Below are 25,597 nucleotides of genomic sequence, written 5' to 3' on the forward strand. Positions count from 1 at the left end.
CTCTTTTTAATATAATTACAACAAAATTTAGAAAATTATAATATTAATTGTATTATTTAAACTTTTCTTTACTGAAACACAATAGTTAAAAAGAATAGAAGTGATTAAATCATTTTTTAAACATGCTTTTAACTTGGCCATTTGCTGTAAAAAATTGACTAGCTTGGAGTGCAAGCAACAAGAGAAAAATGTATCGAAAACATATAAATTCTTCTTGAATAATTAATACCTACTTATTTTATATATTACATGTATATTAACTTCAGTTACATCTGTTTGATAATTATTGTAATACCAAAATCAAACGATTACAGATGAATGGTACATGCAACATCCAGATGACCACAATACTCGTATCAAGCGAGCAACTTATTAAAAGTCACATTATTCTTTATTTATATCATTGTTGTCTATCAGATTACGACATGTCTCTCTAAAGAAACATATATATCGGATCGAATGAGAAAATATTATATGAACTGCATGTTCACATCAAAATTGAAAGTAATATAATCACGAGCAACACATTAGATGTGCAACTTGAATCTTTATTTATATACATTTCTTCAAAAGGGAATCCATTATTGTAATTGCAATTCGAAAAACATTTACTGCTTTTCTTGCTTTGCTATTTACATACTGATTGTAATACAGTAAATAATATATTTATGTATATTGAGTAAAACATTTCGCAATAATTATCTTCTGTAATATTTCCTAATTATATTTAAACGTTTTTTAAAGCCTGAATAGCTGAATTATTCATTCAAATATTATTTATGAAAACTCAAATCTCTTTGTTGAAAGTATTTTGTGGTCCTGAAAAGGACCGATTTGGTTACAATTGATGCTTTACAATTTACAATTTAAGCACGTTCGCCACGAATGCGTCTGGCCAGTTGGATATCTTTGGGCATGATGGTGACACGCTTAGCATGGATAGCACACAAGTTCGTGTCTTCAAATAGGCCAACCAGGTAGGCTTCGCTAGCTTCTTGCAGAGCCATCACAGCCGAACTCTGGAAACGTAAATCGGTCTTGAAGTCCTGAGCAATTTCGCGTACTAAACGCTGGAACGGCAGCTTGCGGATAAGCAACTCTGTGCTCTTCTGGTAGCGACGAATTTCACGCAGTGCAACTGTACCGGGACGATAGCGATGAGGTTTCTTCACACCACCGGTTGCTGGAGCACTTTTACGTGCTGCCTTAGTTGCCAACTGTTTGCGAGGAGCCTTGCCTCCCGTCGATTTACGAGCAGTCTGCTTAGTACGCGCCATTTTTCTCTTTCTATAACACTGTTTACACTCTCACTGTTGAAAACACAATAATCGTCCGCTGGTTTGCTGCTCGTTTATATAGAAAACTGCTCGTTAAGCGAGGGTAGTGTGTGAGCGGGATAGAAATATCTGTGCACTCGCTCAAGAGTTTGCTCTTTTTGGTATAAATAGAAGCGCTTGCGACGAAGCAGCATTACTTTGTTTCTGGCATTCGTGGTGTAAAGTGTGAATTAAAAGTGAAAAATGACTGGTCGTGGTAAAGGTGGCAAAGGTTTGGGTAAAGGCGGCGCTAAACGTCATCGCAAAGTGTTGCGTGATAACATCCAGGGCATCACGAAGCCAGCTATTCGTCGTTTAGCTCGTCGTGGTGGTGTGAAACGTATCTCAGGACTCATTTATGAAGAAACTCGTGGTGTTCTAAAGGTATTCTTGGAAAACGTTATCCGCGATGCGGTCACATACACCGAGCATGCCAAGAGGAAGACGGTCACTGCCATGGATGTTGTCTATGCGCTGAAGAGACAAGGCCGTACCCTATACGGTTTTGGCGGCTAAAAACTAAATCCCAAATACAAATATGTACAAGTACAGTCATACCAATCGGTCCTTTTCAGGACCACCAAATCTTTACTAAAAAGATGAAAAATATTCAATATCTAGCCAAGTAATATGCACCTGAAATATACTTTTATTTAGCATTTGCTTTATAAAATACAAATAATTTAACAAAAAAAGTGTTGAAACACCAAATAGATGCCAACAACACGCGGTGTTCCCAAGCGGTCCCCCATCTAAGTACTAACCGCGCCCGACGCTGCTTAATTTCGGTGATCGGACGAGAACCGATGTATTCAGCGTAGTATGGTCGTTGGCAAATGTCATGCGCTTAATATTTGCTTTTATGGCATCACACACATCACATCCACTTAAAAAGCAAGTGAAGCGTCAGCCAAGAATACGCTACTGTGTATTTATTTAATTTCAGCAGAAAGTTACTAAATGTAGCAAATTAATTAAATAAAATTTCATTTTTAAATTTACATTAAAAATTAAAAGAAATGTTATATTAGAGGAGTCTATCGGTGAATGTAAGTAAAAAAAAAAAACACAATTCACAGCGAAGAGCAAAAAGTAGGAAATACCCTTACTCCTCAGGTAGATGATACTGTTTTGACACCAACTGTACTTTTCTTACATTTCTCTTTTCGTTTTTCGACCGTGGGAATTCAAATATAGTCAATGAAAAATTAAATCTCTTTTACATATTTTGGTCGTCCTGAAAAGGACGTTTGATTGAGTTTTTTTTTTTTACATATGTACATGCTATTTGAGAGTAGTCTGGTAGTTTATGCCTTCTTTTCCGTCTTCTTGGGGAGTAGAACGGCCTGGATGTTGGGTAAAACACCACCCTGCGCAATGGTAACGCCCGAAAGCAGTTTATTTAACTCTTCATCGTTGCGGATGGCCAATTGCAGATGGCGAGGGATAATCCTAGTTTTCTTATTATCACGAGCAGCATTGCCAGCCAACTCCAAGACTTCAGCGGCCAAGTATTCCATAACGGCAGCTAAGTACACAGGAGCACCGGCACCAACACGCTCGGCGTAGTTGCCCTTGCGAAGAAGACGGTGAATACGACCCACGGGAAACTGGAGTCCAGCGCGGTTGGAACGCGACTTTGCCTTTCCCTTTACTTTTCCACCTTTACCACGACCAGACATTGTTATTTAGTTCACAAATTATTCACTCTCAACACACAAATATCAAATACCGAATGATTCCGACAAACAAGCCGTCATTGTATTTATAGTTTTTCAGCTACCTACTTCTTCAGGTTAGGAATGAACAGCTGCGCAGTATTTTCGAGCGCAGTGGTGGATTTTAACATGAAAGCGTCGTTCAAACGAAAGTATATATGATAAGCATTTTCGGTGTGCTGAACACACATTTGTGAAGTTAATCAAAGTGAAGTGAATAAGTATTAAGAATGCCGCCGAAAACTAGTGGAAAGGCAGCCAAAAAGGCTGGCAAGGCTCAAAAGAACATCACCAAGAATGACAAGAAGAAGAAGCGCAAGAGGAAGGAAAGCTATGCCATCTACATTTACAAAGTGTTGAAGCAGGTCCATCCTGACACTGGCATTTCGTCAAAGGCAATGAGCATCATGAACAGCTTCGTGAATGATATTTTTGAGCGTATTGCTGCCGAGGCATCTCGTTTGGCCCACTACAACAAACGTTCAACCATCACAAGTCGGGAAATCCAAACCGCTGTCCGTCTATTACTGCCCGGAGAGTTGGCTAAGCACGCCGTCAGTGAGGGAACCAAAGCAGTCACCAAGTACACTAGCTCCAAGTAAATTGCAGGCAGAAATACCAGCGAGCAGCTAGCAGCAAAAGGCCCTTTTCAGGGCCACAAATCATTCCTTTCAAAGAATTCAAAATATTTTTCCATTACTGGTGAAGCAACTTAATAAACTAATTTTCATATTCTATTCTATTGATGCCGCAAATTACTCACAATCAGAGTATATTTTAGCTGGACTTTTAATGAAATAAAAATTAACAGCAAAATTACCTTTTTATAGTTCCCACAACGAATAAAGTACGTGCAGAAAGGAAATTAATCTTATTAACACACAAAATAGATTGTTTGGCTTATAAATATACCTAAGAAGTATATGCAATAAATATATGGAAATACAGCCCTTAAAGGAAAAACATATTTCGTAAGTATAGCTGAATTATTCATTCAAATATTATTTATGAAAACTCAAATCTCTTTGTTGAAAGTATTTTGTGGTCCTGAAAAGGACCGATTTGGTTACAATTGATGCTTTACAATTTACAATTTAAGCACGTTCGCCACGAATGCGTCTGGCCAGTTGGATATCTTTGGGCATGATGGTGACACGCTTAGCATGGATAGCACACAAGTTCGTGTCTTCAAATAGGCCAACCAGGTAGGCTTCGCTAGCTTCTTGCAGAGCCATCACAGCCGAACTCTGGAAACGTAAATCGGTCTTGAAGTCCTGAGCAATTTCGCGTACTAAACGCTGGAACGGCAGCTTGCGGATAAGCAACTCTGTGCTCTTCTGGTAGCGACGAATTTCACGCAGTGCAACTGTACCGGGACGATAGCGATGAGGTTTCTTCACACCACCGGTTGCTGGAGCACTTTTACGTGCTGCCTTAGTTGCCAACTGTTTGCGAGGAGCCTTGCCTCCCGTCGATTTACGAGCAGTCTGCTTAGTACGCGCCATTTTTCTCTTTCTATAACACTGTTTACACTCTCACTGTTGAAAACACAATAATCGTCCGCTGGTTTGCTGCTCATTTATATAGAAAACTGCTCGTTAAGCGAGGGTAGTGTGTGAGCGGGATAGAAATATCTGTGCACTCGCTCAAGAGTTTGCTCTTTTTGGTATAAATAGAAGCGCTTGCGACGAAGCAGCATTACTTTGTTTCTGGCATTCGTGGTGTAAAGTGTGAATTAAAAGTGAAAAATGACTGGTCGTGGTAAAGGTGGCAAAGGTTTGGGTAAAGGCGGAGCTAAACGTCATCGCAAAGTGTTGCGTGATAACATCCAGGGCATCACGAAGCCAGCTATTCGTCGTTTAGCTCGTCGTGGTGGTGTGAAACGTATCTCAGGACTCATTTATGAAGAAACTCGTGGTGTTCTAAAGGTATTCTTGGAAAACGTTATCCGCGATGCGGTCACATACACCGAGCATGCCAAGAGGAAGACGGTCACTGCCATGGATGTTGTCTATGCGCTGAAGAGACAAGGCCGTACCCTATACGGTTTTGGCGGCTAAAAACTAAATCCCAAATACAAATATGTACAAGTACAGTCATACCAATCGGTCCTTTTCAGGACCACCAAATCTTTACTAAAAAGATGAAAAATATTCAATATCTAGCCAAGTAATATGCACCTGAAATATACTTTTATTTAGCATTTGCTTTATAAAATACAAATAATTTAACAAAAAAAGTGTTGAAACACCAAATAGATGCCAACAACACGCGGTGTTCCCAAGCGGTCCCCCATCTAAGTACTAACCGCGCCCGACGCTGCTTAATTTCGGTGATCGGACGAGAACCGATGTATTCAGCGTAGTATGGTCGTTGGCAAATGTCATGCGCTTAATATTTGCTTTTATGGCATCACACACATCACATCCACTTAAAAAGCAAGTGAAGCGTCAGCCAAGAATACGCTACTGTGTATTTATTTAATTTCAGCAGAAAGTTACTAAATGTAGCAAATTAATTAAATAAAATTTCATTTTTAAATTTACATTAAAAATTAAAAGAAATGTTATATTAAGGAGTCTATCGGTGAATGTAAGTAAAAAAAAAAACACAATTCACAGCGAAGAGCAAAAAGTAGGAAATACCCTTACTCCTCAGGTAGATGATACTGTTTTGACACCAACTGTACTTTTCTTACATTTCTCTTTTCGTTTTTCGACCGTGGGAATTCAAATATAGTCAATGAAAAATTAAATCTCTTTTACATATTTTGGTCGTCCTGAAAAGGACGTTTGATTGAGTTTTTTTTTTTTACATATGTACATGCTATTTGAGAGTAGTCTGGTAGTTTATGCCTTCTTTTCCGTCTTCTTGGGGAGTAGAACGGCCTGGATGTTGGGTAAAACACCACCCTGCGCAATGGTAACGCCCGAAAGCAGTTTATTTAACTCTTCATCGTTGCGGATGGCCAATTGCAGATGGCGAGGGATAATCCTAGTTTTCTTATTATCACGAGCAGCATTGCCAGCCAACTCCAAGACTTCAGCGGCCAAGTATTCCATAACGGCAGCTAAGTACACAGGAGCACCGGCACCAACACGCTCGGCGTAGTTGCCCTTGCGAAGAAGACGGTGAATACGACCCACGGGAAACTGGAGTCCAGCGCGGTTGGAACGCGACTTTGCCTTTCCCTTTACTTTTCCACCTTTACCACGACCAGACATTGTTATTTAGTTCACAAATTATTCACTCTCAACACACAAATATCAAATACCGAATGATTCCGACAAACAAGCCGTCATTGTATTTATAGTTTTTCAGCTACCTACTTCTTCAGGTTAGGAATGAACAGCTGCGCAGTATTTTCGAGCGCAGTGGTGGATTTTAACATGAAAGCGTCGTTCAAACGAAAGTATATATGATAAGCATTTTCGGTGTGCTGAACACACATTTGTGAAGTTAATCAAAGTGAAGTGAATAAGTATTAAGAATGCCGCCGAAAACTAGTGGAAAGGCAGCCAAAAAGGCTGGCAAGGCTCAAAAGAACATTACCAAGAATGACAAGAAGAAGAAGCGCAAGAGGAAGGAAAGCTATGCCATCTACATTTACAAAGTGTTGAAGCAGGTCCATCCTGACACTGGCATTTCGTCAAAGGCAATGAGCATCATGAACAGCTTCGTGAATGATATTTTTGAGCGTATTGCTGCCGAGGCATCTCGTTTGGCCCACTACAACAAACGTTCAACCATCACAAGTCGGGAAATCCAAACCGCTGTCCGTCTTTTACTGCCCGGAGAGTTGGCTAAGCACGCCGTCAGTGAGGGAACCAAAGCAGTCACCAAGTACACTAGCTCCAAGTAAATTGCAGGCAGAAATACCAGCGAGCAGCTAGCAGCAAAAGGCCCTTTTCAGGGCCACAAATCATTCCTTTCAAAGAATTCAAAATATTTTTCCATTACTGGTGAAGCAACTTAATAAACTAATTTTCATATTCTATTCTATTGATGCCGCAAATTACTCACAATCAGAGTATATTTTAGCTGGACTTTTAATGAAATAAAAATCAACTGCAAAATTACCTTTTTTTAGTTCCCACAACGAATAAAGTACGCGGAGAAAGTAAATTAGTCTTATTAACACACAAAATAGATTGTTTGGCTTATAAATATACCTAAGTATATGCAATAAATATATGGAAATACAGCCCTTAAAGGAAAAACATATTTCGTAAGTATAGCTGAATAGCTGAATTATTCATTCAAATATTATTTATGAAAACTCAAATCTCTTTGTTGAAAGTATTTTGTGGTCCTGAAAAGGACCGATTTGGTTACAATTGATGCTTTACAATTTACAATTTAAGCACGTTCGCCACGAATGCGTCTGGCCAGTTGGATATCTTTGGGCATGATGGTGACACGCTTAGCATGGATAGCACACAAGTTCGTGTCTTCAAATAGGCCAACCAGGTAGGCTTCGCTAGCTTCTTGCAGAGCCATCACAGCCGAACTCTGGAAACGTAAATCGGTCTTGAAGTCCTGAGCAATTTCGCGTACTAAACGCTGGAACGGCAGCTTGCGGATAAGCAACTCTGTGCTCTTCTGGTAGCGACGAATTTCACGCAGTGCAACTGTACCGGGACGATAGCGATGAGGTTTCTTCACACCACCGGTTGCTGGAGCACTTTTACGTGCTGCCTTAGTTGCCAACTGTTTGCGAGGAGCCTTGCCTCCCGTCGATTTACGAGCAGTCTGCTTAGTACGCGCCATTTTTCTCTTTCTACAACACTGTTTACACTCTCACTGTTGAAAACACAATAATCGCCCGCTCGTTTTGCTGCTCGTTTATATAGAAAACTGCTCGTTAAGCGAGGGTAGTGTGTGAGCGGGATAGAAATATCTGTGCACTCGCTCAAGAGTTTGCTCTTTTTGGTATAAATAGAAGCGCTTGCGACGAAGCAGCATTACTTTGTTTCTGGCATTCGTGGTGTAAAGTGTGAATTAAAAGTGAAAAATGACTGGTCGTGGTAAAGGTGGCAAAGGTTTGGGTAAAGGCGGCGCTAAACGTCATCGCAAAGTGTTGCGTGATAACATCCAGGGCATCACGAAGCCAGCTATTCGTCGTTTAGCTCGTCGTGGTGGTGTGAAACGTATCTCAGGACTCATTTATGAAGAAACTCGTGGTGTTCTAAAGGTATTCTTGGAAAACGTTATCCGCGATGCGGTCACATACACCGAGCATGCCAAGAGGAAGACGGTCACTGCCATGGATGTTGTCTATGCGCTGAAGAGACAAGGCCGTACCCTATACGGTTTTGGCGGCTAAAAACTAAATCCCAAATACAAATATGTACAAGTACAGTCATACCAATCGGTCCTTTTCAGGACCACCAAATCTTTACTAAAAAGAGATGAAAAATATTCAATATCTAGCCAAGTAATATGCACCTGAAATATACTTTTATTTAGCATTTGCTTTATAAAATACAAATAATTTAACAAAAAAAGTGTTGAAACACCAAATAGATGCCAACAACACGCGGTGTTCCCAAGCGGTCCCCCATCTAAGTACTAACCGCGCCCGACGCTGCTTAATTTCGGTGATCGGACGAGAACCGATGTATTCAGCGTAGTATGGTCGTTGGCAAATGTCATGCGCTTAATATTTGCTTTTATGGCATCACACACATCACATCCACTTAAAAAGCAAGTGAAGCGTCAGCCAAGAATACGCTACTGTGTATTTAGTTAATTTCAGCAGAAAGTTACTAAATATAGCAAATTAATTAAATAAAATTTCATTTTTAAATTTACATTAAAAATTAAAAGAAATGTTATATTAAGGAGTCTATCGGTGAATGTAAGTAAAAAAAAAAACACAATTCACAGCGAAGAGCAAAAAGTAGGAAATACCCTTACTCCTCAGGTAGATGATACTGTTTTGACACTAACTGTACTTTTCTTACATTTCTCTTTTCGTTTTTCGACCGTGGGAATTCAAATATAGTCAATGAAAAATTAAATCTCTTTTACATATTTTGGTCGTCCTGAAAAGGACGTTTGATTGAGTTTTTTTACATATGTACATGCTATTTGAGAGTAGTCTGGTAGTTTATGCCTTCTTTTCCGTCTTCTTGGGGAGTAGAACGGCCTGGATGTTGGGTAAAACACCACCCTGCGCAATGGTAACGCCCGAAAGCAGTTTATTTAACTCTTCATCGTTGCGGATGGCCAATTGCAGATGGCGAGGGATAATCCTAGTTTTCTTATTATCACGAGCAGCATTGCCAGCCAACTCCAAGACTTCAGCGGCCAAGTATTCCATAACGGCAGCTAAGTACACAGGAGCACCGGCACCAACACGCTCGGCGTAGTTGCCCTTGCGAAGAAGACGGTGAATACGACCCACGGGAAACTGGAGTCCAGCGCGGTTGGAACGCGACTTTGCCTTTCCCTTTACTTTTCCACCTTTACCACGACCAGACATTGTTATTTAGTTCACAAATTAGTCACTCTCAACACACAAATATCAAATACCGAATGATTCCGACAAACAAGCCGTCATTGTATTTATAGTTTTTCAGCTACCTACTTCTTCAGGTTAGGAATGAACAGCTGCGCAGTAATTCGAGCGCAGTGGTGGATTTTAACATGAAAGCGTCGTTCAAACGAAAGTATATATGATAAGCATTTTCGGTGTGCTGAACACACATTGTGAAGTTAATCAAAGTGAAGTGAATAAGTATTAATAATGCCGCCGAAAACTAGTGGAAAGGCAGCCAAAAAGGCTGGCAAGGCTCAAAAGAACATTACCAAGAATGACAAGAAGAAGAAGCGCAAGAGGAAGGAAAGCTATGCCATCTACATTTACAAAGTGTTGAAGCAGGTCCATCCTGACACTGGCATTTCGTCAAAGGCAATGAGCATCATGAACAGCTTCGTGAATGATATTTTTGAGCGTATTGCTGCCGAGGCATCTCGTTTGGCCCACTACAACAAACGTTCAACCATCACAAGTCGGGAAATCCAAACCGCTGTCCGTCTTTTACTGCCCGGAGAGTTGGCTAAGCACGCCGTCAGTGAGGGAACCAAAGCAGTCACCAAGTACACTAGCTCCAAGTAAATTGCAGGCAGAAATACCAGCGAGCAGCTAGCAGCAAAAGGCCCTTTTCAGGGCCACAAATCATTCCTTTCAAAGAATTCAAAATATTTTTCCATTACTGGTGAAGCAACTTAATAAACTAATTTTCATATTCTATTCTATTGATGCCGCAAATTACTCACAATCAGAGTATATTTTAGCTGGACTTTTAATGAAATAAAAATCAACTGCAAAATTACCTTTTTTTAGTTCCCACAACGAATAAAGTACGTGCAGAAAGGAAATTAATCTTATTAACACACAAAATAGATTGTTTGGCTTATAAATATACCTAAGTATATGCAATAAATATATGGAAATACAGCCCTTAAAGGAAAAACATATTTCGTAAGTATAGCTGAATAGCTGAATTATTCATTCAAATATTATTTATGAAAACTCAAATCTCTTTGTTGAAAGTATTTTGTGGTCCTGAAAAGGACCGATTTGGTTACAATTGATGCTTTACAATTTACAATTTAAGCACGTTCGCCACGAATGCGTCTGGCCAGTTGGATATCTTTGGGCATGATGGTGACACGCTTAGCATGGATAGCACACAAGTTCGTGTCTTCAAATAGGCCAACCAGGTAGGCTTCGCTAGCTTCTTGCAGAGCCATCACAGCCGAACTCTGGAAACGTAAATCGGTCTTGAAGTCCTGAGCAATTTCGCGTACTAAACGCTGGAACGGCAGCTTGCGGATAAGCAACTCTGTGCTCTTCTGGTAGCGACGAATTTCACGCAGTGCAACTGTACCGGGACGATAGCGATGAGGTTTCTTCACACCACCGGTTGCTGGAGCACTTTTACGTGCTGCCTTAGTTGCCAACTGTTTGCGAGGAGCCTTGCCTCCCGTCGATTTACGAGCAGTCTGCTTAGTACGCGCCATTTTTCTCTTTCTATAACACTGTTTACACTCTCACTGTTGAAAACACAATAATCGTCCGCTGGTTTGCTGCTCGTTTATATAGAAAACTGCTCGTTAAGCGAGGGTAGTGTGTGAGCGGGATAGAAATATCTGTGCACTCGCTCAAGAGTTTGCTCTTTTTGGTATAAATAGAAGCGCTTGCGACGAAGCAGCATTACTTTGTTTCTGGCATTCGTGGTGTAAAGTGTGAATTAAAAGTGAAAAATGACTGGTCGTGGTAAAGGTGGCAAAGGTTTGGGTAAAGGCGGCGCTAAACGTCATCGCAAAGTGTTGCGTGATAACATCCAGGGCATCACGAAGCCAGCTATTCGTCGTTTAGCTCGTCGTGGTGGTGTGAAACGTATCTCAGGACTCATTTATGAAGAAACTCGTGGTGTTCTAAAGGTATTCTTGGAAAACGTTATCCGCGATGCGGTCACATACACCGAGCATGCCAAGAGGAAGACGGTCACTGCCATGGATGTTGTCTATGCGCTGAAGAGACAAGGCCGTACCCTATACGGTTTTGGCGGCTAAAAACTAAATCCCAAATACAAATATGTACAAGTACAGTCATACCAATCGGTCCTTTTCAGGACCACCAAATCTTTACTAAAAAGAGATGAAAAATATTCAATATCTAGCCAAGTAATATGCACCTGAAATATACTTTTATTTAGCATTTGCTTTATAAAATACAAATAATTTAACAAAAAAAGTGTTGAAACACCAAATAGATGCCAACAACACGCGGTGTTCCCAAGCGGTCCCCCATCTAAGTACTAACCGCGCCCGACGCTGCTTAATTTCGGTGATCGGACGAGAACCGATGTATTCAGCGTAGTATGGTCGTTGGCAAATGTCATGCGCTTAATATTTGCTTTTATGGCATCACACACATCACATCCACTTAAAAAGCAAGTGAAGCGTCAGCCAAGAATACGCTACTGTGTATTTAGTTAATTTCAGCAGAAAGTTACTAAATGTAGCAAATTAATTAAATAAAATTTCATTTTTAAATTTACATTAAAAATTAAAAGAAATGTTATATTAAGGAGTCTATCGGTGAATGTAAGTAAAAAAAAAAACCACAATTCACAGCGAAGAGCAAAAAGTAGGAAATACCCTTACTCCTCAGGTAGATGATACTGTTTTGACACCAACTGTACTTTTCTTACATTTCTCTTTTCGTTTTTCGACCGTGGGAATTCAAATATAGTTAATGAAAAATTAAATCTCTTTTACATATTTTGGTCGTCCTGAAAAGGACGTTTGATTGAGTTTTTTTTTTTACATATGTACATGCTATTTGAGAGTAGTCTGGTAGTTTATGCCTTCTTTTCCGTCTTCTTGGGGAGTAGAACTGCCTGGATGTTGGGTAAAACACCACCCTGCGCAATGGTAACGCCCGAAAGCAGTTTATTTAACTCTTCATCGTTGCGGATGGCCAATTGCAGATGGCGAGGGATAATCCTAGTTTTCTTATTATCACGAGCAGCATTGCCAGCCAACTCCAAGACTTCAGCGGCCAAGTATTCCATAACGGCAGCTAAGTACACAGGAGCACCGGCACCAACACGCTCGGCGTAGTTGCCCTTGCGAAGAAGACGGTGAATACGACCCACGGGAAACTGGAGTCCAGCGCGGTTGGAACGCGACTTTGCCTTTCCCTTTACTTTTCCACCTTTACCACGACCAGACATTGTTATTTAGTTCACAAATTATTCACTCTCAACACACAAATATCAAATACCGAATGATTCCGACAAACAAGCCGTCATTGTATTTATAGTTTTTCAGCTACCTACTTCTTCAGGTTAGGAATGAACAGCTGCGCAGTATTTTCGAGCGCAGTGGTGGATTTTAACATGAAAGCGTCGTTCAAACGAAAGTATATATGATAAGCATTTTCGGTGTGCTGAACACACATTTGTGAAGTTAATCAAAGTGAAGTGAATAAGTATTAAGTATGCCGCCGAAAACTAGTGGAAAGGCAGCCAAAAAGGCTGGCAAGGCTCAAAAGAACATTACCAAGAATGACAAGAAGAAGAAGCGCAAGAGGAAGGAAAGCTATGCCATCTACATTTACAAAGTGTTGAAGCAGGTCCATCCTGACACTGGCATTTCGTCAAAGGCAATGAGCATCATGAACAGCTTCGTGAATGATATTTTTGAGCGTATTGCTGCCGAGGCATCTCGTTTGGCCCACTACAACAAACGTTCAACCATCACAAGTCGGGAAATCCAAACCGCTGTCCGTCTTTTACTGCCCGGAGAGTTGGCTAAGCACGCCGTCAGTGAGGGAACCAAAGCAGTCACCAAGTACACTAGCTCCAAGTAAATTGCAGGCAGAAATACCAGCGATCAGCTAGCAGCAAAAGGCCCTTTTCAGGGCCACAAATCATTCCTTTCAAAGAATTCAAAATATTTTTCCATTACTGGTGAAGCAACTTAATAAACTAATTTTCATATTCTATTCTATTGATGCCGCAAATTACTCACAATCAGAGTATATTTTAGCTGGACTTTTAATGAAATAAAAATCAACTGCAAAATTACCTTTTTTTAGTTCCCACAACGAATAAAGTACGCGGAGAAAGTAAATTAGTCTTATTAACACACAAAATAAATATTCTTACGAAGTGTGCAACAAATATATGGAAATAGTCTTTAAAGCAAAAACAGATACTGAATAAGTCTGGAAATATTTTTCTCTCTTTAAAAATACATAAATTGTAGCCCTGAAAAGGGCTTTGTTAAAATGCGAAGGCGAATTTCACAATTAAGAAATTCCGAATTTCACTTCTACTCTGATTAAGAGTGTTTTTTTACTTCTTGGCGGCCTTCGGCTTCTTGGCAGAAGCTTTTTTCGGTGTCGCTGGCTTTGCTACTGCCTTTGCCTGCTTTGGCTTAGCACTTGTGGCTTGTGTCTTGGGCTTTGGCGTCTTTGCCTTTGCTGCGCTTTGTTTGGCCTTTGCCTTTGCTTTTGCATCTGCTGTGGTGGGTTTAGCCTTTACTGTACCCGTTTTCTTAGCATCCTTTGCTACTGCCTTTGCCTTTGCTTTTGCTTTTGCCTTATCTGCCTTCGATTTCTCAGCGCTCTTTTTGCTGGCGGTGGCTACCTTTGATGGCTTCTTCTTGTCAACTGTAGCTGATTTCTTCTTTTTAGCTGCTGCTGCTGCTGATGCTGCTGTGGTTTTCTTCTCCAGAGGAGAAGCCTTTGGCTTCGGCTCTTTTTTGGCTGATGCAGACAGTTTAAACGAACCAGATGCACCCTTGCCCTTTGTTTGGACCAGCTTTCCACTTGCAACTGCAGTCCTCAAGTACTTCTTAATTAACGGTGCTAGTTTCTGGGCATCGCACTTGTAGGTGGCACTAATGTATTTCTTAATTGCCAGAAGCGATGAGCCACCACGCTCCTTCAAGTTTTTTATCGAAGCATCTACCATTTGCTGAGTTGGCGGGTGTGATGCTCCAGCTGTTGTCCTCTTTGCCTTCAATCCTGATGCTGCCTTCTTGGTGGCCACCTTCTTCTCGGCTGCAGCTGGTGTGGCAGTCACGGGAGAGGCGATTGTGGCAACTGCTGAATCAGACATATTTCACTTTAGTTCACTTTCACAACGATTTACACTTTAATGGTACAAATTTGCTGAAACTCACCATGCTATTTGGTCACTCGATTGAGTGAGAATCGAGGAGGAGAGCCGAACGAGAATGTTTACGGCATTGAACGTTTGTCATGTGAAAGATTGCCAACGTCTTATTGTTAATTTGCCATTTACAATCGATTTATTTGCAAATAGAAAAGAATGTAAATGTGGATAATGTTTAAAATATTTGAGCAACTAAATATAATAGATTTGAATTTATTATCTTAAATCACCGAGTCGTGGAAGTCGTGCAAAGTCTCGATTTGTTCCATCACGCAACATTTGTTAGTGAAAAACAACTCTTTTTAATATAATTACAACAAAATTTAGAAAATTATAATATTAATTGTATTATTTAAACTTTTCTTTACTGAAACACAATAGTTAAAAAGAATAGAAGTGATTAAATCATTTTTTAAACATGCTTTTAACTTGGCCATTTGCTGTAAAAAATTGACTAGCTTGGAGTGCAAGCAACAAGAGAAAAATGTATCGAAAACATATAAATTCTTCTTGAATAATTAATACCTACTTATTTTATATATTACATGTATATTAACTTCAGTTACATCTGTTTGATAATTATTGTAATACCAAAATCAAACGATTACAGATGAATGGTACATGCAACATCCAGATGACCACAATACTCGTATCAAGCGAGCAACTTATTAAAAGTCACATTATTCTTTATTTATATCATTGTTGACTATCAGATTACGACATGTCTCTCTAAAGAAACATATATATCGGATCGAATGAGAAAATATTATATGAACTGCATGTTCACATCAAAATTGAAAGTAATATAATCACGAGCAACACATTAGATGTGCAACTTGAATCTTTATTTATATACATTTCTTCAAAAGGGAATCCATTATTGTAATTGCAATTCGAAAAACATTTACTGCTTTTCTTGCTTTGCTATTTACATACTGATTGTAATACAGTAAATAATATATTTATGTATATTGAGTAAAACATTTCGCAATAATTATCTTCTGTAATATTTCCTAATTATATTTAAACGTTTTTTAAAGCCTGAATAGCTGAATTATTCATTCAAATATTATTTATGAAAACTCAAATCTCTTTGTTGAAAGTATTTTGTGGTCCTGAAAAGGACCGATTTGGTTACAATTGATGCTTTACAATTTACAATTTAAGCACGTTCGCCACGAATGCGTCTGGCCAGTTGGATATCTTTGGGCATGATGGTGACACGCTTAGCATGGATAGCACACAAGTTCGTGTCTTCAAATAGGCCAACCAGGTAGGCTTCGCTAGCTTCTTGCAGAGCCATCACAGCCGAACTCTGGAAACGTAAATCGGTCTTGAAGTCCTGAGCAATTTCGCGTACTAAACGCTGGAACGGCAGCTTGCGGATAAGCAACTCTGTGCTCTTCTGGTAGCGACGAATTTCACGCAGTGCAACTGTACCGGGACGATAGCGATGAGGTTTCTTCACACCACCGGTTGCTGGAGCACTTTTACGTGCTGCCTTAGTTGCCAACTGTTTGCGAGGAGCCTTGCCTCCCGTCGATTTACGAGCAGTCTGCTTAGTACGCGCCATTTTTCTCTTTCTATAACACTGTTTACACTCTCACTGTTGAAAACACAATAATCGTCCGCTGGTTTGCTGCTCGTTTATATAGAAAACTGCTCGTTAAGCGAGGGTAGTGTGTGAGCGGGATAGAAATATCTGTGCACTCGCTCAAGAGTTTGCTCTTTTTGGTATAAATAGAAGCGCTTGCGACGAAGCAGCATTACTTTGTTTCTGGCATTCGTGGTGTAAAGTGTGAATTAAAAGTGAAAAATGACTGGTCGTGGTAAAGGTGGCAAAGGTTTGGGTAAAGGCGGCGCTAAACGTCATCGCAAAGTGTTGCGTGATAACATCCAGGGCATCACGAAGCCAGCTATTCGTCGTTTAGCTCGTCGTGGTGGTGTGAAACGTATCTCAGGACTCATTTATGAAGAAACTCGTGGTGTTCTAAAGGTATTCTTGGAAAACGTTATCCGCGATGCGGTCACATACACCGAGCATGCCAAGAGGAAGACGGTCACTGCCATGGATGTTGTCTATGCGCTGAAGAGACAAGGCCGTACCCTATACGGTTTTGGCGGCTAAAAACTAAATCCCAAATACAAATATGTACAAGTACAGTCATACCAATCGGTCCTTTTCAGGACCACCAAATCTTTACTCAAAAGAGATGAAAAATATTCAATATCTAGCCAAGTAATATGCACCTGAAATATACTTTTATTTAGCATTTGCTTTATAAAATACAAATAATTTAACAAAAAAAGTGTTGAAACACCAAATAGATGCCAACAACACGCGGTGTTCCCAAGCGGTCCCCCATCTAAGTACTAACCGCGCCCGACGCTGCTTAATTTCGGTGATCGGACGAGAACCGATGTATTCAGCGTAGTATGGTCGTTGGCAAATGTCATGCGCTTAATATTTGCTTTTATGGCATCACACACATCACATCCACTTAAAAAGCAAGTGAAGCGTCAGCCAAGAATACGCTACTGTGTATTTATTTAATTTCAGCAGAAAGTTACTAAATGTAGCAAATTAATTAAATAAAATTTCATTTTTAAATTTACATTAAAAATTAAAAGAAATGTTATATTAAGGAGTCTATCGGTGAATGTAAGTAAAAAAAAAAACACAATTCACAGCGAAGAGCAAAAAGTAGGAAATACCCTTACTCCTCAGGTAGATGATACTGTTTTGACACCAACTGTACTTTTCTTACATTTCTCTTTTCGTTTTTCGACCGTGGGAATTCAAATATAGTCAATGAAAAATTAAATCTCTTTTACATATTTTGGTCGTCCTGAAAAGGACGTTTGATTGAGTTTTTTTTTTTTACATATGTACATGCTATTTGAGAGTAGTCTGGTAGTTTATGCCTTCTTTTCCGTCTTCTTGGGGAGTAGAACTGCCTGGATGTTGGGTAAAACACCACCCTGCGCAATGGTAACGCCCGAAAGCAGTTTATTTAACTCTTCATCGTTGCGGATGGCCAATTGCAGATGGCGAGGGATAATCCTAGTTTTCTTATTATCACGAGCAGCATTGCCAGCCAACTCCAAGACTTCAGCGGCCAAGTATTCCATAACGGCAGCTAAGTACACAGGAGCACCGGCACCAACACGCTCGGCGTAGTTGCCCTTGCGAAGAAGACGGTGAATACGACCCACGGGAAACTGGAGTCCAGCGCGGTTGGAACGCGACTTTGCCTTTCCCTTTACTTTTCCACCTTTACCACGACCAGACATTGCTATTTAGTTCACAAATTAGTCACTCTCAACACACAAATATCAAATACCGAATGATTCCGACAAACAAGCCGTCATTGTATTTATAGTTTTTCAGCTACCTACTTTGTCAGGTTAGGAATGAACAGCTGCGCAGTAATTCGAGCGCAGTGGTGGATTTTAACATGAAAGCGTCGTTCAAACGAAAGTATATATGATAAGCATTTTCGGTGTGCTGAACACACATTTGTGAAGTTAATCAAAGTGAAGTGAATAAGTATTAAGAATGCCGCCGAAAACTAGTGGAAAGGCAGCCAAAAAGGCTGGCAAGGCTCAAAAGAACATCACCAAGAATGACAAGAAGAAGAAGCGCAAGAGGAAGGAAAGCTATGCCATCTACATTTACAAAGTGTTGAAGCAGGTCCATCCTGACACTGGCATTTCGTCAAAGGCAATGAGCATCATGAACAGCTTCGTGAATGATATTTTTGAGCGTATTGCTGCCGAGGCATCTCGTTTGGCCCACTACAACAAACGTTCAACCATCACAAGTCGGGAAATCCAAACCGCTGTCCGTCTTTTACTGCCCGGAGAGTTGGCTAAGCACGCCGTCAGTGAGGGAACCAAAGCAGTCACCAAGTACACTAGCTCCAAGTAAATTGCAGGCAGAAATACCAGCGAGCAGCTAGCAGCAAAAGGCCCTTTTCAGGGCCACAAATCATTCCTTTCAAAGAATTCAAAATATTTTTCCATTACTGGTGAAGCAACTTAATAAACTAATTTTCATATTCTATTCTATTGATGCCGCAAATTACTCACAATCAGAGTATATTTTAGCTGGACTTTTAATGAAATAAAAATCAACTGCAAAATTACCTTTTTTTAGTTCCCACAACGAATAAAGTACGCGGAGAAAGTAAATTAGTCTTATTAACACACAAAATAAATATTCTTACGAAGTGTGCAACAAATATATGGAAATAGTCTTTAAAGCAAAAACAGATACTGAATAAGTCTGGAAATATTTTTCTCTCTTTAAAAATACATAAATTGTAGCCCTGAAAAGGGCTTTGTTAAAATGCGAAGGCGAATTTCACAATTAAGAAATTCCGAATTTCACTTCTACTCTGATTAAGAGTGTTTTTTTACTTCTTGGCGGCCTTCGGCTTCTTGGCAGAAGCTTTTTTCGGTGTCGCTGGCTTTGCTACTGCCTTTGCCTGCTTTGGCTTAGCACTTGTGGCTTGTGTCTTGGGCTTTGGCGTCTTTGCCTTTGCTGCGCTTTGTTTGGCCTTTGCCTTTGCTTTTGCATCTGCTGTGGTGGGTTTAGCCTTTACTGTACCCGTTTTCTTAGCATCCTTTGCTACTGCCTTTGCCTTTGCTTTTGCTTTTGCCTTATCTGCCTTCGATTTCTCAGCGCTCTTTTTGCTGGCGGTGGCTACCTTTGATGGCTTCTTCTTGTCAACTGTAGCTGATTTCTTCTTTTTAGCTGCTGCTGCTGCTGATGCTGCTGTGGTTTTCTTCTCCAGAGGAGAAGCCTTTGGCTTCGGCTCTTTTTTGGCTGATGCAGACAGTTTAAACGAACCAGATGCACCCTTGCCCTTTGTTTGGACCAGCTTTCCACTTGCAACTGCAGTCCTCAAGTACTTCTTAATGAACGGTGCTAGTTTCTGGGCATCGCACTTGTAGGTGGCACTAATGTATTTCTTAATTGCCAGAAGCGATGAGCCACCACGCTCCTTCAAGTTTTTTATCGAAGCATCTACCATTTGCTGAGTTGGCGGGTGTGATGCTCCAGCTGTTGTCCTCTTTGCCTTCAATCCTGATGCTGCCTTCTTGGTGGCCACCTTCTTCTCGGCTGCAGCTGGTGTGGCAGTCACGGGAGAGGCGATTGTGGCAACTGCTGAATCAGACATATTTCACTTTAGTTCACTTTCACAACGATTTACACTTTAATGGTACAAATTTGCTGAAACTCACCATGCTATTTGGTCACTCGATTGAGTGAGAATCGAGGAGGAGAGCCGAACGAGAATGTTTACGGCATTGAACGTTTGTCATGTGAAAGATTGCCAACGTCTTATTGTTAATTTGCCATTTACAATCGATTTATTTGCAAATAGAAAAGAATGTAAATGTGGATAATGTTTAAAATATTTGAGCAACTAAATATAATAGATTTGAATTTATTATCTTAAATCACCGAGTCGTGGAAGTCGTGCAAAGTCTCGATTTGTTCCATCACGCAACATTTGTTAGTGAAAAACAACTCTTTTTAATATAATTACAACAAAATTTAGAAAATTATAATATTAATTGTATTATTTAAACTTTTCTTTACTGAAACACAATAGTTAAAAAGAATAGAAGTGATTAAATCATTTTTTAAACATGCTTTTAACTTGGCCATTTGCTGTAAAAAATTGACTAGCTTGGAGTGCAAGCAACAAGAGAAAAATGTATCGAAAACATATAAATTCTTCTTGAATAATTAATACCTACTTATTTTATATATTACATGTATATTAACTTCAGTTACATCTGTTTGATAATTATTGTAATACCAAAATCAAACGATTACAGATGAATGGTACATGCAACATCCAGATGACCACAATACTCGTATCAAGCGAGCAACTTATTAAAAGTCACATTATTCTTTATTTATATCATTGTTGACTATCAGATTACGACATGTCTCTCTAAAGAAACATATATATCGGATCGAATGAGAAAATATTATATGAACTGCATGTTCACATCAAAATTGAAAGTAATATAATCACGAGCAACACATTAGATGTGCAACTTGAATCTTTATTTATATACATTTCTTCAAAAGGGAATCCATTATTGTAATTGCAATTCGAAAAACATTTACTGCTTTTCTTGCTTTGCTATTTACATACTGATTGTAATACAGTAAATAATATATTTATGTATATTGAGTAAAACATTTCGCAATAATTATCTTCTGTAATATTTCCTAATTATATTTAAACGTTTTTTAAAGCCTGAATAGCTGAATTATTCATTCAAATATTATTTATGAAAACTCAAATCTCTTTGTTGAAAGTATTTTGTGGTCCTGAAAAGGACCGATTTGGTTACAATTGATGCTTTACAATTTACAATTTAAGCACGTTCGCCACGAATGCGTCTGGCCAGTTGGATATCTTTGGGCATGATGGTGACACGCTTAGCATGGATAGCACACAAGTTCGTGTCTTCAAATAGGCCAACCAGGTAGGCTTCGCTAGCTTCTTGCAGAGCCATCACAGCCGAACTCTGGAAACGTAAATCGGTCTTGAAGTCCTGAGCAATTTCGCGTACTAAACGCTGGAACGGCAGCTTGCGGATAAGCAACTCTGTGCTCTTCTGGTAGCGACGAATTTCACGCAGTGCAACTGTACCGGGACGATAGCGATGAGGTTTCTTCACACCACCGGTTGCTGGAGCACTTTTACGTGCTGCCTTAGTTGCCAACTGTTTGCGAGGAGCCTTGCCTCCCGTCGATTTACGAGCAGTCTGCTTAGTACGCGCCATTTTTCTCTTTCTATAACACTGTTTACACTCTCACTGTTGAAAACACAATAATCGTCCGCTGGTTTGCTGCTCGTTTATATAGAAAACTGCTCGTTAAGCGAGGGTAGTGTGTGAGCGGGATAGAAATATCTGTGCACTCGCTCAAGAGTTTGCTCTTTTTGGTATAAATAGAAGCGCTTGCGACGAAGCAGCATTACTTTGTTTCTGGCATTCGTGGTGTAAAGTGTGAATTAAAAGTGAAAAATGACTGGTCGTGGTAAAGGTGGCAAAGGTTTGGGTAAAGGCGGCGCTAAACGTCATCGCAAAGTGTTGCGTGATAACATCCAGGGCATCACGAAGCCAGCTATTCGTCGTTTAGCTCGTCGTGGTGGTGTGAAACGTATCTCAGGACTCATTTATGAAGAAACTCGTGGTGTTCTAAAGGTATTCTTGGAAAACGTTATCCGCGATGCGGTCACATACACCGAGCATGCCAAGAGGAAGACGGTCACTGCCATGGATGTTGTCTATGCGCTGAAGAGACAAGGCCGTACCCTATACGGTTTTGGCGGCTAAAAACTAAATCCCAAATACAAATATGTACAAGTACAGTCATACCAATCGGTCCTTTTCAGGACCACCAAATCTTTACTCAAAAGAGATGAAAAATATTCAATATCTAGCCAAGTAATATGCACCTGAAATATACTTTTATTTAGCATTTGCTTTATAAAATACAAATAATTTAACAAAAAAAGTGTTGAAACACCAAATAGATGCCAACAACACGCGGTGTTCCCAAGCGGTCCCCCATCTAAGTACTAACCGCGCCCGACGCTGCTTAATTTCGGTGATCGGACGAGAACCGATGTATTCAGCGTAGTATGGTCGTTGGCAAATGTCATGCGCTTAATATTTGCTTTTATGGCATCACACACATCACATCCACTTAAAAAGCAAGTGAAGCGTCAGCCAAGAATACGCTACTGTGTATTTATTTAATTTCAGCAGAAAGTTACTAAATGTAGCAAATTAATTAAATAAAATTTCATTTTTAAATTTACATTAAAAATTAAAAGAAATGTTATATTAAGGAGTCTATCGGTGAATGTAAGTAAAAAAAAAACACAATTCACAGCGAAGAGCAAAAAGTAGGAAATACCCTTACTCCTCAGGTAGATGATACTGTTTTGACACCAACTGTACTTTTCTTACATTTCTCTTTTCGTTTTTCGACCGTGGGAATTCAAATATAGTCAATGAAAAATTAAATCTCTTTTACATATTTTGGTCGTCCTGAAAAGGACGTTTGATTGAGTTTTTTTTTTTTACATATGTACATGCTATTTGAGAGTAGTCTGGTAGTTTATGCCTTCTTTTCCGTCTTCTTGGGGAGTAGAACTGCCTGGATGTTGGGTAAAACACCACCCTGCGCAATGGTAACGCCCGAAAGCAGTTTATTTAACTCTTCATCGTTGCGGATGGCCAATTGCAGATGGCGAGGGATAATCCTAGTTTTCTTATTATCACGAGCAGCATTGCCAGCCAACTCCAAGACTTCAGCGGCCAAGTATTCCATAACGGCAGCTAAGTACACAGGAGCACCGGCACCAACACGCTCGGCGTAGTTGCCCTTGCGAAGAAGACGGTGAATACGACCCACGGGAAACTGGAGTCCAGCGCGGTTGGAACGCGACTTTGCCTTTCCCTTTACTTTTCCACCTTTACCACGACCAGACATTGCTATTTAGTTCACAAATTAGTCACTCTCAACACACAAATATCAAATACCGAATGATTCCGACAAACAAGCCGTCATTGTATTTATAGTTTTTCAGCTACCTACTTTGTCAGGTTAGGAATGAACAGCTGCGCAGTAATTCGAGCGCAGTGGTGGATTTTAACATGAAAGCGTCGTTCAAACGAAAGTATATATGATAAGCATTTTCGGTGTGCTGAACACACATTTGTGAAGTTAATCAAAGTGAAGTGAATAAGTATTAAGAATGCCGCCGAAAACTAGTGGAAAGGCAGCCAAAAAGGCTGGCAAGGCTCAAAAGAACATCACCAAGAATGACAAGAAGAAGAAGCGCAAGAGGAAGGAAAGCTATGCCATCTACATTTACAAAGTGTTGAAGCAGGTCCATCCTGACACTGGCATTTCGTCAAAGGCAATGAGCATCATGAACAGCTTCGTGAATGATATTTTTGAGCGTATTGCTGCCGAGGCATCTCGTTTGGCCCACTACAACAAACGTTCAACCATCACAAGTCGGGAAATCCAAACCGCTGTCCGTCTTTTACTGCCCGGAGAGTTGGCTAAGCACGCCGTCAGTGAGGGAACCAAAGCAGTCACCAAGTACACTAGCTCCAAGTAAATTGCAGGCAGAAATACCAGCGAGCAGCTAGCAGCAAAAGGCCCTTTTCAGGGCCACAAATCATTCCTTTCAAAGAATTCAAAATATTTTTCCATTACTGGTGAAGCAACTTAATAAACTAATTTTCATATTCTATTCTATTGATGCCGCAAATTACTCACAATCAGAGTATATTTTAGCTGGACTTTTAATGAAATAAAAATCAACTGCAAAATTACCTTTTTTTAGTTCCCACAACGAATAAAGTACGCGGAGAAAGTAAATTAGTCTTATTAACACACAAAATAAATATTCTTACGAAGTGTGCAACAAATATATGGAAATAGTCTTTAAAGCAAAAACAGATACTGAATAAGTCTGGAAATATTTTTCTCTCTTTAAAAATACATAAATTGTAGCCCTGAAAAGGGCTTTGTTAAAATGCGAAGGCGAATTTCACAATTAAGAAATTCCGAATTTCACTTCTACTCTGATTAAGAGTGTTTTTTTACTTCTTGGCGGCCTTCGGCTTCTTGGCAGAAGCTTTTTTCGGTGTCGCTGGCTTTGCTACTGCCTTTGCCTGCTTTGGCTTAGCACTTGTGGCTTGTGTCTTGGGCTTTGGCGTCTTTGCCTTTGCTGCGCTTTGTTTGGCCTTTGCCTTTGCTTTTGCATCTGCTGTGGTGGGTTTAGCCTTTACTGTACCCGTTTTCTTAGCATCCTTTGCTACTGCCTTTGCCTTTGCTTTTGCTTTTGCCTTATCTGCCTTCGATTTCTCAGCGCTCTTTTTGCTGGCGGTGGCTACCTTTGATGGCTTCTTCTTGTCAACTGTAGCTGATTTCTTCTTTTTAGCTGCTGCTGCTGCTGATGCTGCTGTGGTTTTCTTCTCCAGAGGAGAAGCCTTTGGCTTCGGCTCTTTTTTGGCTGATGCAGACAGTTTAAACGAACCAGATGCACCCTTGCCCTTTGTTTGGACCAGCTTTCCACTTGCAACTGCAGTCCTCAAGTACTTCTTAATGAACGGTGCTAGTTTCTGGGCATCGCACTTGTAGGTGGCACTAATGTATTTCTTAATTGCCAGAAGCGATGAGCCACCACGCTCCTTCAAGTTTTTTATCGAAGCATCTACCATTTGCTGAGTTGGCGGGTGTGATGCTCCAGCTGTTGTCCTCTTTGCCTTCAATCCTGATGCTGCCTTCTTGGTGGCCACCTTCTTCTCGGCTGCAGCTGGTGTGGCAGTCACGGGAGAGGCGATTGTGGCAACTGCTGAATCAGACATATTTCACTTTAGTTCACTTTCACAACGATTTACACTTTAATGGTACAAATTTGCTGAAACTCACCATGCTATTTGGTCACTCGATTGAGTGAGAATCGAGGAGGAGAGCCGAACGAGAATGTTTACGGCATTGAACGTTTGTCATGTGAAAGATTGCCAACGTCTTATTGTTAATTTGCCATTTACAATCGATTTATTTGCAAATAGAAAAGAATGTAAATGTGGATAATGTTTAAAATATTTGAGCAACTAAATATAATAGATTTGAATTTATTATCTTAAATCACCGAGTCGTGGAAGTCGTGCAAAGTCTCGATTTGTTCCATCACGCAACATTTGTTAGTGAAAAACAACTCTTTTTAATATAATTACAACAAAATTTAGAAAATTATAATATTAATTGTATTATTTAAACTTTTCTTTACTGAAACAC

General features: G+C 40.0%; 24 protein-coding genes and 6 non-coding genes across 30 annotated transcripts; 12 read left to right on the plus strand and 18 right to left on the minus strand.

Moving 5' to 3' along the window:
* Positions 1-820: 820 nt before the first annotated feature.
* LOC6570161 lies at positions 821-4,546 on the minus strand. The gene is made up of 3 exons (XM_043214403.1): positions 4,137-4,546; positions 2,724-2,979; positions 821-1,287 (listed from the first exon to the last, which is right to left on the minus strand). Exons 1-3 carry the CDS (start codon positions 4,537-4,539, stop codon positions 867-869), a joined length of 1,080 nt encoding a protein of 359 aa, XP_043070338.1. The 5' UTR covers positions 4,540-4,546; the 3' UTR covers positions 821-866.
* LOC6570165 (histone H4) lies at positions 1,521-1,897 on the plus strand. Its single transcript, XM_001996362.3, has one exon. The coding sequence runs from the start codon at positions 1,521-1,523 to the stop codon at positions 1,830-1,832; it is 312 nt and encodes a 103-aa protein (XP_001996398.1). The 3' UTR covers positions 1,833-1,897.
* Positions 2,032-2,150, minus strand: LOC6570164. Its single transcript, XR_047330.1, has one exon. It is a non-coding gene; the product is annotated as a 5S ribosomal RNA (ribosomal RNA).
* Positions 2,554-3,023, minus strand: LOC6570163 (histone H2A). Its single transcript, XM_001996361.3, has one exon. The coding sequence runs from the start codon at positions 2,996-2,998 to the stop codon at positions 2,624-2,626; it is 375 nt and encodes a 124-aa protein (XP_001996397.1). The 5' UTR covers positions 2,999-3,023; the 3' UTR covers positions 2,554-2,623.
* Positions 3,252-3,739, plus strand: LOC6570162 (histone H2B). The gene has a single exon (XM_001996360.3). It carries the CDS (start codon positions 3,265-3,267, stop codon positions 3,634-3,636), a length of 372 nt encoding a protein of 123 aa, XP_001996396.1. The 5' UTR covers positions 3,252-3,264; the 3' UTR covers positions 3,637-3,739.
* A 224-nt stretch (positions 4,547-4,770) lies between the features above and the next one.
* Positions 4,771-5,159, plus strand: LOC6570145 (histone H4). Its single transcript, XM_001996389.3, has one exon. The coding sequence runs from the start codon at positions 4,783-4,785 to the stop codon at positions 5,092-5,094; it is 312 nt and encodes a 103-aa protein (XP_001996425.1). The 5' UTR covers positions 4,771-4,782; the 3' UTR covers positions 5,095-5,159.
* Positions 5,160-5,293: 134 nt separating this feature from the next.
* On the minus strand, positions 5,294-5,412 carry LOC6570144. The gene has a single exon (XR_047336.1). It is a non-coding gene; the product is annotated as a 5S ribosomal RNA (ribosomal RNA).
* Positions 5,413-5,813: 401 nt separating this feature from the next.
* Positions 5,814-6,284, minus strand: LOC6571207 (histone H2A). Its single transcript, XM_001997372.3, has one exon. It carries the CDS (start codon positions 6,256-6,258, stop codon positions 5,884-5,886), a length of 375 nt encoding a protein of 124 aa, XP_001997408.1. The 5' UTR covers positions 6,259-6,284; the 3' UTR covers positions 5,814-5,883.
* A 227-nt stretch (positions 6,285-6,511) lies between these two features.
* On the plus strand, positions 6,512-7,001 carry LOC6571206 (histone H2B). Its single transcript, XM_001997373.3, has one exon. It carries the CDS (start codon positions 6,525-6,527, stop codon positions 6,894-6,896), a length of 372 nt encoding a protein of 123 aa, XP_001997409.1. The 5' UTR covers positions 6,512-6,524; the 3' UTR covers positions 6,897-7,001.
* A 346-nt stretch (positions 7,002-7,347) lies between these two features.
* Positions 7,348-11,072, minus strand: LOC6571202. Its single transcript, XM_001997378.3, has 3 exons — positions 10,663-11,072; positions 9,247-9,502; positions 7,348-7,814 (listed from the first exon to the last, which is right to left on the minus strand). The coding sequence occupies exons 1-3, from the start codon at positions 11,063-11,065 to the stop codon at positions 7,394-7,396; spliced, it is 1,080 nt and encodes a 359-aa protein (XP_001997414.2). The 5' UTR covers positions 11,066-11,072; the 3' UTR covers positions 7,348-7,393.
* LOC6571203 (histone H4) lies at positions 8,049-8,425 on the plus strand. The gene has a single exon (XM_001997375.3). The coding sequence runs from the start codon at positions 8,049-8,051 to the stop codon at positions 8,358-8,360; it is 312 nt and encodes a 103-aa protein (XP_001997411.1). The 3' UTR covers positions 8,361-8,425.
* Positions 8,562-8,680, minus strand: LOC6571204. Its single transcript, XR_047368.1, has one exon. It is a non-coding gene; the product is annotated as a 5S ribosomal RNA (ribosomal RNA).
* LOC6570154 (histone H2A) lies at positions 9,126-9,536 on the minus strand. Its single transcript, XM_001996397.3, has one exon. The coding sequence runs from the start codon at positions 9,519-9,521 to the stop codon at positions 9,147-9,149; it is 375 nt and encodes a 124-aa protein (XP_001996433.1). The 5' UTR covers positions 9,522-9,536; the 3' UTR covers positions 9,126-9,146.
* Positions 9,786-10,262, plus strand: LOC6571209 (histone H2B). The gene has a single exon (XM_001997377.3). It carries the CDS (start codon positions 9,786-9,788, stop codon positions 10,155-10,157), a length of 372 nt encoding a protein of 123 aa, XP_001997413.2. The 3' UTR covers positions 10,158-10,262.
* A 236-nt stretch (positions 11,073-11,308) lies between the features above and the next one.
* On the plus strand, positions 11,309-11,620 carry LOC6570151 (histone H4). The gene has a single exon (XM_001996394.3). It carries the CDS (start codon positions 11,309-11,311, stop codon positions 11,618-11,620), a length of 312 nt encoding a protein of 103 aa, XP_001996430.1.
* A 201-nt stretch (positions 11,621-11,821) lies between these two features.
* On the minus strand, positions 11,822-11,940 carry LOC6570150. The gene has a single exon (XR_047337.1). It is a non-coding gene; the product is annotated as a 5S ribosomal RNA (ribosomal RNA).
* Positions 11,941-12,348: 408 nt separating this feature from the next.
* Positions 12,349-12,836, minus strand: LOC6571666 (histone H2A). Its single transcript, XM_001997815.3, has one exon. It carries the CDS (start codon positions 12,784-12,786, stop codon positions 12,412-12,414), a length of 375 nt encoding a protein of 124 aa, XP_001997851.1. The 5' UTR covers positions 12,787-12,836; the 3' UTR covers positions 12,349-12,411.
* Positions 12,837-13,030: 194 nt separating this feature from the next.
* LOC6571761 (histone H2B) lies at positions 13,031-13,438 on the plus strand. Its single transcript, XM_001997898.3, has one exon. The coding sequence runs from the start codon at positions 13,053-13,055 to the stop codon at positions 13,422-13,424; it is 372 nt and encodes a 123-aa protein (XP_001997934.1). The 5' UTR covers positions 13,031-13,052; the 3' UTR covers positions 13,425-13,438.
* Positions 13,439-13,816: 378 nt separating this feature from the next.
* Positions 13,817-14,679, minus strand: LOC6570973 (histone H1). The gene has a single exon (XM_001997143.3). It carries the CDS (start codon positions 14,677-14,679, stop codon positions 13,912-13,914), a length of 768 nt encoding a protein of 255 aa, XP_001997179.2. The 3' UTR covers positions 13,817-13,911.
* Positions 14,680-15,852: 1,173 nt separating this feature from the next.
* LOC6571552 lies at positions 15,853-21,559 on the minus strand. Its single transcript, XM_043214405.1, has 4 exons — positions 21,150-21,559; positions 19,349-19,909; positions 17,756-18,011; positions 15,853-16,319 (listed from the first exon to the last, which is right to left on the minus strand). The coding sequence occupies exons 1-4, from the start codon at positions 21,550-21,552 to the stop codon at positions 15,899-15,901; spliced, it is 1,641 nt and encodes a 546-aa protein (XP_043070340.1). The 5' UTR covers positions 21,553-21,559; the 3' UTR covers positions 15,853-15,898.
* On the plus strand, positions 16,553-16,929 carry LOC6570975 (histone H4). The gene has a single exon (XM_043214511.1). It carries the CDS (start codon positions 16,553-16,555, stop codon positions 16,862-16,864), a length of 312 nt encoding a protein of 103 aa, XP_043070446.1. The 3' UTR covers positions 16,865-16,929.
* Positions 17,066-17,184, minus strand: LOC6570968. Its single transcript, XR_047365.1, has one exon. It is a non-coding gene; the product is annotated as a 5S ribosomal RNA (ribosomal RNA).
* On the minus strand, positions 17,586-18,067 carry LOC6570969 (histone H2A). Its single transcript, XM_001997146.3, has one exon. It carries the CDS (start codon positions 18,028-18,030, stop codon positions 17,656-17,658), a length of 375 nt encoding a protein of 124 aa, XP_001997182.1. The 5' UTR covers positions 18,031-18,067; the 3' UTR covers positions 17,586-17,655.
* Positions 18,283-18,771, plus strand: LOC6570131 (histone H2B). The gene has a single exon (XM_001996347.3). It carries the CDS (start codon positions 18,296-18,298, stop codon positions 18,665-18,667), a length of 372 nt encoding a protein of 123 aa, XP_001996383.1. The 5' UTR covers positions 18,283-18,295; the 3' UTR covers positions 18,668-18,771.
* On the minus strand, positions 19,060-19,968 carry LOC6570179 (histone H1). The gene has a single exon (XM_001996374.2). It carries the CDS (start codon positions 19,920-19,922, stop codon positions 19,155-19,157), a length of 768 nt encoding a protein of 255 aa, XP_001996410.1. The 5' UTR covers positions 19,923-19,968; the 3' UTR covers positions 19,060-19,154.
* A 236-nt stretch (positions 21,560-21,795) lies between the features above and the next one.
* On the plus strand, positions 21,796-22,107 carry LOC6570177 (histone H4). Its single transcript, XM_001996372.3, has one exon. The coding sequence runs from the start codon at positions 21,796-21,798 to the stop codon at positions 22,105-22,107; it is 312 nt and encodes a 103-aa protein (XP_001996408.1).
* Positions 22,108-22,308: 201 nt separating this feature from the next.
* LOC6570118 lies at positions 22,309-22,427 on the minus strand. The gene has a single exon (XR_047326.1). It is a non-coding gene; the product is annotated as a 5S ribosomal RNA (ribosomal RNA).
* A 400-nt stretch (positions 22,428-22,827) lies between these two features.
* LOC6570117 (histone H2A) lies at positions 22,828-23,309 on the minus strand. The gene has a single exon (XM_001996343.3). It carries the CDS (start codon positions 23,270-23,272, stop codon positions 22,898-22,900), a length of 375 nt encoding a protein of 124 aa, XP_001996379.1. The 5' UTR covers positions 23,273-23,309; the 3' UTR covers positions 22,828-22,897.
* Positions 23,310-23,524: 215 nt separating this feature from the next.
* On the plus strand, positions 23,525-24,013 carry LOC6570116 (histone H2B). The gene has a single exon (XM_001996342.3). The coding sequence runs from the start codon at positions 23,538-23,540 to the stop codon at positions 23,907-23,909; it is 372 nt and encodes a 123-aa protein (XP_001996378.1). The 5' UTR covers positions 23,525-23,537; the 3' UTR covers positions 23,910-24,013.
* A 288-nt stretch (positions 24,014-24,301) lies between these two features.
* Positions 24,302-25,210, minus strand: LOC6570115 (histone H1). Its single transcript, XM_001996341.3, has one exon. It carries the CDS (start codon positions 25,162-25,164, stop codon positions 24,397-24,399), a length of 768 nt encoding a protein of 255 aa, XP_001996377.2. The 5' UTR covers positions 25,165-25,210; the 3' UTR covers positions 24,302-24,396.
* Positions 25,211-25,597: the final 387 nt, after the last annotated feature.

Source organism: Drosophila grimshawi, unplaced genomic scaffold, assembly GCF_018153295.1.
Source record: "Drosophila grimshawi isolate 15287-2541.00 unplaced genomic scaffold, ASM1815329v1 contig_1377, whole genome shotgun sequence".
NCBI classification, from domain to species: domain Eukaryota; kingdom Metazoa; phylum Arthropoda; class Insecta; order Diptera; family Drosophilidae; genus Drosophila; species Drosophila grimshawi.